Below are 10,430 nucleotides of genomic sequence, written 5' to 3' on the forward strand. Positions count from 1 at the left end.
AATTAAACAAAATAATAATAATGACAAACAATAATAATTAAAAATGAAAAATATGAAAAATATAACATGATAAAAATAAAATACATATTATATTATAAATAATTTTTTTAATTAAACAATTTAGATATTAATGAAAATAGAACAATAATAATTAAAAATAATTAAAAAAAAGAAAAATATAACATGATAAAAATAAAATACATAGTATATCATAAATACATTTTTTATTAAACAATTAAAATGATAATAATGAGAATAAAACAATACGTAAAAATTAAAATATGAAAAGTATAACATATTATAAATATTTTTTCATTAAACAATTAAAATAACGACAATAAAACAATAATAATTAAAAAAGAAAAATATAAAATGATAAAAATAAAACGTATTATATTATAAATACGTTTTTTACTAAACAATTAAAATAATAATGACAATAAAACTAAAATAATACAAAATATATATATATGAAAAATATAACATGATAAACATAAAATACATATCTTACTATAGATAAAGTTAAAATTACACGTTTACAGTTCCGGAAGAAGCTCAAATGCGCAGCAAGGCTCCAGTTTTCAAAATGTGCTAGCTCGATGCTAATTTACATTGGATTTGCCATAGACGTGCTAGTGATTAACATTAGCAATTTTACATGGTGATTTCAATACCTTCATATTTGGTCATGAGAGCCACATTTAGGATGCACGTTATAATCAATACACAAGTGTGTCATTAGGAATGGGTTCCATCTGAACTGTCACGGTACCTGGTACCTGGGAGTCGGTACTTTTGTGTGTGTAAATAAATAATTGTTTTTTTTTATAGTAAAATCAAATTTTTTTGTTACATGTTTTATGTATTTTCTCATTTGGAAGTATTACATTAAGTTGCAAATGTATGTAGTGTTTTTTGTGTGTATATTGTACTTATTACATATTGTTATGAAGGTGTCTGTTACTACATTATATATATATATATATACTTGCAGTGTGTATATTGTACATATTACATATTGTTATGAAGGTGTCTGTTACTACATGATATATATATACTTGCAGTGTGTATATTGTACATATTACATATTGATATGAAAGTGTCTATTACTACATTATATATATTCTTGCAGTGTGTATATTGTACATATTACATATCGTTATGAAGGTGTCTTACTACATTATATATATATATATATATATATATATATATATATATATATATATATATATATATACTTGCAGTGTGTATAGTGTACATATTAGATATTGTTATGAAGGTGTCTGTTACTACATTTTATATATATATACTTGCAGTGTGCGTATTGTACATATTACATATTGATATGAAAGTGTCTATTACTACATTATATATATTCTTGCAGTGTGTATATTGTACATATTACATATCGTTATGAAGGTGTCTTACTACATTATATATATATATATATATATACATTTGCAGTGTGTATATTGTACATATTACATATTGATATGAAAGTGTCTATTACTACATTATATATATATATATATATATATATATATATATATATATATATATATATATATATATATATATATATATATATATACTTGCAGTGTGTATATTGTACATATTAAATATTGTTATGAAGGTGTCTGTTACTACATTTTATATATATATACTTGCAGTGTGCGTATTGTACATATTACATATTGATATGAAAGTGTCTATTACTACATTATATATATTCTTGCAGTGTGTATATTGTACATATTACATATCGTTATGGTGTCTTACTACATTATATATATATATATATATATATATATATATATATATATACACATTTGCAGTGTGTATATTGTACATATTACATATTGATATGAAAGTGTCTATTACTACATTATATATATACTTGCAGTTTGTATATTGTACATATTACATATTGATATGAAAGTGTCTATTACTACATTATATATATATATATATATATATATATACTTGCAGTGTGTATACAAAACATATTACATATTGTTATGAAGGTGTCTATTACTACATCATATACCGTATATACTTGCAGTGTGTATAATGTACATATTGTTATGAAGGTTTCTGTTACTACATTGTATATATACTTGTAGACAAAAAGTTGATGATGGTAGGTTCCAAGCTTAACCATTATTTCTGTCTTTCTAGAACTTTTATGCACATCTTCCAGATCGTTTAGCCACCTTCACGGCCGACCTGTCCGAGATGTTCCCGGCAGGCATCTTCGACACCAAATACGTGACCGAGTTTGACCTCCGCCTCAGCGCCTCCTACCTGGAGTACGCCTACAAGAAATGGTATGCGTCAGAATAATCGTATCTAAGTCATCGCAGAACTTTGGCTTTCAATGAGACGACAAAAACTGTATTTGTTCATACCAAGCAAAAGGCTTGTAAAACTCCACTGTGTGGGATGGGGAGCGACATGAGGGTGTCGGTTTCCTTGATCTATTGTAATCCACTGGAAGATTTTGTCCTGGCCCGAGATCTACAAAGCGGAGAGGTGGCAGGGACTGACCCCGTCCAGGCACCTTTAATTTGAACTGCTTTGTGACCGAGGGGAAGGGCTGTTTATGACCCCCGCCCCTTTAGAAACAGCTGCTGCCATGTAATCAGGGAAAGTATAAATAAAAGAGGAGGGGTACAATCTTTCATCAGAGCGTGGTGGGACACTGTATAAAAAAAGAGTACAGCCCAGACATTTCTCCTCGATTGAGCTGAATTGAATTCTGTCTCTGTTTGATTCCTTGCTTCTTGTCTTGTTTAATAGATGTTAATGTTGTTTACATTGTTTTTTTTTTTAATGATGCAGATAGAAATTGCTCATTTAAATCCGCCCCGTGTCCTTCCAGCAAGCTGGACAACAGCCGCAACGAGTCCTCCGGTGGGACCGGCCGTCACATCCAGCTGCAGTTCTGTCAGTATGCCGGTGCCATGTCCCGCTATGTGGACCATAGGGCCTGCCCCACTGTCGCTCCTCATCAGGTGCAGGCTGACATCTGCCACAACTTCTCCGTGAGTTTACACTCTTGTTGTTTCAGCCCGAATGTGACTATTAAAACAAATAATGTGACTATTACCTACCTAGTCCACTTCATGACGTGTGCCATAGTTCATCCATCCAGCCATCCATTTCCCACCGCTTATTCCCTTTTGTGGTCGCGGGGGAGGCTGGTGCCTATCTCAGCTACAATCGGGCAGAAGGCGGCGTACACCCTGGACAAGTCGCCACCTCATCGCAGGGCTATATTATAAATACATTTTTTAAATATTTTAAATTAAATAATTAAAATAATAATTATGACACAACAATAATAATTCAAAATAAAAAATAAAACTATGAAAAATATAACATGATAGAACTAAAATACATATTATAAATCAATATTTGTATTTATTTTTTTAATTGAACAATTAAAATAATAATGACAATTAAAGATCATTTAAAATTATAGAAATAATTAAAAAATATAACATGATAAAAATAAAATACATTTCATATTATGAATACATGTTTTAATTAAACGATTAAAATAATAATTATGACAAAAATAATAATGATTTAAAAAAAATATATAACATAACATTGTATTATTTTTTTAATCAAACAATTAATAATAATAGTGAAAATAAAACAATTAAAAATAATACAAATTAAATAAATAATGAAAAATATAACATGATAAAAATAGAATACTTATATTATAAATAATTAATTGATATTTATTAAAATAATAATAATGACAATAAAACAATAATTAAATGTAATACACATTTTTAAAATAATGACGAATATAACATGATAAAAATAAAATACATATTAAATTATGAATACATGTTTTAATTAAACAATTAAGATAATAATTATGACATAATAATTAAAGATTAAAAAAATAAAAATATAACATGATACAAATAAAATTCATAATATTAATAAATATTTATTTTATTATTTTAATTAAACAATCAAAATAATAATGACAATGAAACAATATTATAAATCATAAATATAAAAAAGATAAATATAATATAAAAATAAAATATTTATTATAAATACATTTTTTATTTTGTTAAACAATGAAAATAATGACAATAAAACAATAATTAAAAATAACAATTTTAAAAATTACAAAAAATATAAAATGTAAAAAATGAAATACACATAATTTATTTTTTTAAATTATACAATTAAAATAATAATGACCTAAAACAATAATTACAAATACAATTTTTTAAAACAATGAAAAATACAACATGATAAAAATAAAACAATTATATTATAAATTTAACAAATATTATTAAACACTTAAAATAATAATGACAATAAAAAATAATTTAAAAAATAACATAATAAAAATGAAATATATAATAAATAAATAAAATATAACATGATACAAATAAAATTCGTAATATAAATAAATATTTATTTTATTATTTTAATTAAACAATCAAAATAATAATAATGACAATGAAACAATATTATAAATCATAAATATAAAAAAAGATAAATATTAGATGATAAAAATAAAATATTTATTATAAATACATTTTTTATTTTGTTAAACAATGAAAATAATAATAATGACAATAAAACAATAATAATAAAAAAAAAATTAAAATTATGAAAAATATAAAATGTAAAAAATAAATAAATACATATTTTTTTAAATTATACAATTGAAATAATAATGACATAAAACAATAATTACAAATAATACATTTTTTTTAAATAATGAAAAATATATAACATGATAAAAATAAAACAATTATATTATAAATTTAACAAATATTATTAAACACTTAAAATAATAATAATGACAATAAAATAGAATGAAAAATATAACATAATACAAATAAAACATATAATAAATAAAACAAATATTTATTTTATTAAACAATTGAAATAATAATGATAACAAAACTATGAAAAATATAACATGATAAAAATAAAATACATACTATAAATACATTGTTTTAGTTTTTTATTTTATTAAATAATTATAATAATAATGACAATAAAACATTAATTAAAACATTTTAAAAAATATAACATGATAAAAATAAAAAACCATATAATAATAATAATAAGTAAAACCTGGTCAATTTCATTGCAGCAATAGTCTTGTCCTCACCCTTTATCCCACCTTTTTTTGTCCGGCAGGCGTTCGGTTGGTGTCCGAAAGGCACCGAGTGTCCCTCGTCCCACGACACAGACCTCATCATTCTCCACGACGATAACTCCAGGACGGAGAAGAGGAGAAAGAGGAAGCGCCATCAGAAGAAGAAGAAGAAAGAAGAAGAAGACCCTGCGGCGCTGGAAGCTGCTCCTCGGGACAAAAAGCCTCACATGGACTTGGAACCTGGGAAGATGATTGACAACCGTAAGGATGGAGAAGACATGAAGACTCTTAATGATGGAGAAGACATGAAGACTCTTAATGATGGAGAAGACATGAAGACTCTGCATGATGGAGAAGACACGAAGACTCTGCATGATGGAGACGCCATGAAAGCAGACCTCAAAGTGTGCGAGGACACCACGGAATCGCCAAGATGCGACAAGAAGGTGGAGTCAGGTTCCCACCGAGCAGGGTTCGATGCCTTCATGACGGGGTACATCTTCGCCTACTCCTGCGCCACCGTGCAGCAGGCGGGCGGCGAGGAGGAGGAGGAGCGGGCGTGGCTCCCCGACTCCCTCAACAAGATCTACCTGAGCGGCAAGGCGGCCCCTCTCAACATCGTCAAGAGCACCTTCTCCAAGTCCTCCAAGGCCCACGTGCAGAAGATGGCGCTGGTCTGGGCCAGCAAGCGGTAAGAGCGGGGGTGTCCAAACTTTTTCCCCCTGGGGGCCATTTTGATGTTTTTTTATTTCCAAAACCTTACAGGTCCCGGGGATCCAAAAGGGTCTCTGTCATTAAAGTGTTAAAAAAGTGTTTTTTTTTATTTGTATTTTTACTTTCAACGCTTAAATAGTTGTAGATCAACTTCAAAGCCATATTTTATACCCTTTTTTTTCCCGAGAAGAAAATCCTTTGTTATTTGGAAAAACAAAAAATTATTAAAGCTGCAAGCAGCGTTGGCCGGGTCCGCCTTTGGCCGCTGCCAAGCCCTGGTCTAACTCAGACCTATATGGAGGTTTTCGTTTCATGTCTCTACGACATTCCTAACAGAAGTTACAAGCAGTTTTGTCTGAGTTTTTTCCTAGGGGGCGGTAGAGCGCAACTTTGATTTTGAGGGTTTGGTTTTTTTATTAGATGGCAATTTTCGCCAGCCCTGATGTGTGTGTAAAATTAGGTGAGTTTTGAAGCATGTTAAGGGGGTCAAATTACAGATCGGCGTTTCTGGATGTTGTTGATAAATGGCTTTCGCTTGGTATAGTAGAGCTTTAACTTGCACTTTGAAGCATTTTAAATGGGTCAAATTACAGCTCAAAGAGGCTAAAATGACATTTTTTTAGGAAACTTTGCCTAGGGGTTCTTTGAAGGCGCGTAAAATCAAAACCGGAGCCGTAATCAAAACTCTGTTCTATACTTTTAATCGGAAGGGTTCAATCTCTCTCCTGTGCAAGTTTGAAGCCGAAACAACAAACGCGCTCAGAGGAGATAACGTTTGAAGAAAGGTGATGGGTTTTTACAAAACTTTTATTTTGAAGGGGTAATTTTTAACTTCCTGTTGATTTTTCTGCAGGATTTCAAATATTAAAATGTAGGTCTAAGTGAGACCTACATAGAGGTTTTTGTTTCAAGTCTCTCCGACATTCCTACCGGAAGTTACAAGCAGTTTTGTCTGTTTTCTCTTCCTAGGAGCAGTTTTTTCTGTGTTTTATTCAAAAATTGCGCTAGAGCGCATTTTTAAAACTTCGGGTTTGGTTTTTTCATTAGATCGCAATTTCTGCCAGTCCTGAGGTGTGTGCCAAGTTTGGTGAGTTTTGAAGCATGTTAAGGGGGTCAAATTACAGATCGGCGTTTCTGGATGTTGTTGATAAAATGGCTTTCGCTTTGCATAGTAGAGCTTTAACTTACACTTTGAAGCATTTTAAGGGGGTCAAATTACAGCTCAAAGAGGCAAAAATTACATTTTTTAGGAGACTTTGCACAGGGGTTCTTTGAAGGCGCGTAAAATCAAAACCTGAGAACTTATCAAAACTCTGTTCTATACTTTTAATCAGAAGGGTTCAATCTCTCTCCTGTGCGAGTTTGAAGCCAAAACAACAAACGCACTCAGAGGAGATAATGTTTGAAGAAAGGTGACCGGTTTTTACAAAACTTTTGTTTTGAAGGGGGGATTGCAAACTTCCTGTTGATTTTTGTTCGGGGTTGTCAATCTATAAAATGTAGGTCTAAGCGAGACCTACATAGAGGTTTTTGTTTCATGTCTCTCCGACATTCTTACCGGAAGTTACAAGCAGTTTTGTCTGTGTTTTCTTCCTAGGAGCAGTTTTTTCAGTGTTTTATTCAAAAATAGCACTAGAGTGCAATTTTGAGTTTTGGGGTTTGGTTTTTTCATTAGATCGCAATATTCGCCAGTCCTTATGTGCGCGCCAAGTTTGGTGACTTTTGAAGCATTTTAAAGGGGTCAAATTACAGCGCAAAGAGGCAAAAATGGCATTTTTTTGCGAAAATTTTATTTTGAAGGGGTTTTTGCCAACTTCCTGTAGATTTTGGCTGAAAGAAGTGAGTGTATGAACATTGGGTCTAAGTCAGACCTACATAGGAGTTTTTGTTTCATGTCGCTATGACATTCCTAACAGAAGTTACATGCAGTTTTGTCGGTCATTTTTTTCCTAGGGGGCGCTAGAGCGCAATTTTCATTTTTGGGGGATTGGTTGCTTGATATGTTGGGAAGGTTTGCTATACCGACGTGTGTGTCACATTTGGTGAGTTTTGAAACATGTTAAGGGGGTCAAATTACAGCGCGTAGGTGCGGAATAATAATAAAACACAGCAGTTTCAATAGGGTCCTTGGCCCATGGTCCAAGGACTCCACAGAAGTCCTTTGCCATGGTCCAATGACTCCACATTAAAGGAGAACATCATCACCAAAACTATGCAAGCATATATAACTTGATCAACAAAACGTCACTGTAGAGTTATTGAGTCTGTTTAGCTGACTAAATCGAGCTTGCACAGCTAGGCGGTCCATGACTTCTGTTTTGTTTGATCCGCCGCTTTACTGCCTTGTTACAAGGCACAGTTTGGAAACTAATGTATGAAAATAAAATATTTCCATGTAAATAACTCATTTCACAACGTATATATCAGCGGCTTATAGTCCGATGCGGCTTATATATGGAAAAAATATTTTATTCCTGAAGTGAATTATATTTATATAGCGCTTTTCTCTAGTGACTCAAAGCGCTTTTACATAGTGAAACCCAATATCTAGTTTACATTTAAACCAGTGTGGGTGGCACTGGGAGCAGGTGGTAAAGTGTCTTGCCCGAGGACACAACGGCGGTGACTAGGACGGCGGAAGCGGGGATCGAACCTGGAACACTCAAACTGCTGGCACGGCCGCTCCTACCAACCGAGCTATACGTAAATTTAGTAAACTCACCAAAACGTCGCCGTGGAGTTATTGAGTCTGTTTAGCCGATTGGAGAGCTCGCTTGTGCAGCTGGCGGGACTTCTGTTTTGTTTGATCCGCCGTTTTACTGCCTTGTTACAAGGCACAGTTTGGAAACTAAAGGTATGAAAATAAAATAATTCCATGTAAATAACTCATTTCACAACGTATATATCAGCGGCTTATATATGGAAAAAATATTTTACTCCTGGAGTGAAGTGAATTATATTTAAATAGCGCTTTTCTCCAGTGACTCAAAGTGAAACCCAATATCTAGTTTACATTCAAAGCAGTGTGGGTGGCACTGGGAGCAGGTGGTAAAGTGTCTAGGCGGTGACTAGGACGGGGATCGAACCTGGAACACTCAAATTGCTGTCTATCTTTGTTGGCGACTTGTCCAGGGTGTGCCCTGCCTTCCGCCCGATTGGAGCTGAGATAGGCGCCAGCGACCCTATTCTTCTTACACAATATGTAAACATTAGCTTTACACAAATATACAACATTATTACCAAACAAATACTTCCGAGTGTTGAAAGTATTTCGATGGTGGAAAATATGCGACCGGCGGCCATTTTGAATCCTCAAACATTCATTAAAATAGTGCACAAAAATCGTTTTACTATCAAATTTAGCCACTTTCCACCTTAGTATTGAGTTACATAAACAAGTTAAAAAGTTTACTTACAGACTTGTCTTTTCCCAGGCTTGTAAGAGTTAACACAACTCGTCTCCTTCTCGTTTTTTGTGAACTGAAGAACTAACATCGTGAACCGGAAGTGGCTAAACTAAACCGGAAGTGCCTAAAATAATGACGCGCAGTATTTCAAACCGCCACAAGGTGGCAGTAATAGACCACAATCAAACGGGCAGAACATGAACCAGTGTTTTGTTTTAAGCTCAGATGGGATTTTTCATTTTCTGCACCTTAGAGGGAACTTTGCACTTTATTACCACTGAAACTGTGAGTTTCTCTGCTCTTATTCCAGCCATCCATCCATTTTTCTACCGCTTATTCCCTTTCGGGGTGGCGGGGGGCGCTGAAATGTAAATAATTCAAGTAAATCAAATGAATTCTGTGAACTATGCAACCTTTTTGAAAGCAAAAGCTGCTTCTTGGGTGCTGATTCATGCCAAGGGCTCCCAGTTTGATACACACTTTAAAAAATAGCCAATTTGCTCAATTTACCTTTAATAAATAAATATATATTTTTTTAAAAATGGGTATTTCTGTCTGTCATTCCGTCGTGCATTTTTTTTTAATTTTACGGAAGGTTTTTTGTCGAGAAAAAAAACACTTAATTGAACGGTTTATCCATCCATCCATCCATCATCTTCCGCTTATCCGAGGTCGGGTCGCGGGGGCAGCAGCCTAAGCAGGGAAGCCCAGACTTCCCTATTTCCAGCCACTTCGTCTAGCTCTTCCCGGGGGATCCCGAGGCGTTCCCAGGCCAGCCGGGAGACATAGTCTTTCCAACGTGTCCTGGGTCTTCCCCGTGGCCTCCTACCAGCTGGACGTGCCCTAAACACATCCCTAGGGAGGCGTTCGGGTGGCATCCTGACCAGATGCCCGAACCACTTCATCTGGCTCCTCTCGATGTGGAGGAGCAGCGGCTTTACGTTGAGCTCCTCCCGGATGGCAGAGCTTCTCACCCTATCTCTAAGGGAGAGACCCGCCACCCGGCGGGGAAAACTCATTTCGGCCGCTTGTACCCGTGATCTTATCCTTTTGGTCATGACCCAAAGCTCATGACCATAGGTGAGGATGGGAACGTAGATCGACCGGTAAATTGAGAGCTTTGCCTTCCGGCTCAGCTCCTTCTTCACCACAACGGATCG

At 33.6% G+C, this 10,430-nt stretch overlaps 1 protein-coding gene and 1 long non-coding RNA gene across 2 annotated transcripts in view; one reads left to right on the forward strand and one right to left on the reverse strand.

The window, feature by feature from the left end:
• The window catches only part of LOC133544954 (target of EGR1 protein 1-like), a 19,343-nt gene extending 13,381 nt beyond the window's left edge, over positions 1 to 5,962 (forward strand). The window contains exons 5-7 of the mRNA XM_061890205.1: positions 2,179 to 2,327; positions 2,882 to 3,044; positions 5,191 to 5,962. Coding sequence (XP_061746189.1) covers positions 2,179 to 2,327; positions 2,882 to 3,044; positions 5,191 to 5,844 — 966 coding nt within the window. The 3' untranslated portion in view covers positions 5,845 to 5,962. The remainder of the gene's footprint in view (positions 1 to 2,178; positions 2,328 to 2,881; positions 3,045 to 5,190) is intronic.
• Positions 5,192 to 9,381, reverse strand: LOC133544956 (uncharacterized). Its single transcript, XR_009804687.1, has 2 exons — positions 9,280 to 9,381; positions 5,192 to 5,389 (listed from the first exon to the last, which is right to left on the reverse strand). It is a non-coding gene; the product is annotated as an uncharacterized LOC133544956 (long non-coding RNA).
• Between the last annotated feature and the right edge of the window lie 1,049 nt (positions 9,382 to 10,430).

The sequence above is a fragment of the Nerophis ophidion genome, linkage group LG28, assembly GCF_033978795.1.
Source record: "Nerophis ophidion isolate RoL-2023_Sa linkage group LG28, RoL_Noph_v1.0, whole genome shotgun sequence".
Taxonomy (NCBI): Eukaryota; Metazoa; Chordata; class Actinopteri; order Syngnathiformes; family Syngnathidae; genus Nerophis; species Nerophis ophidion.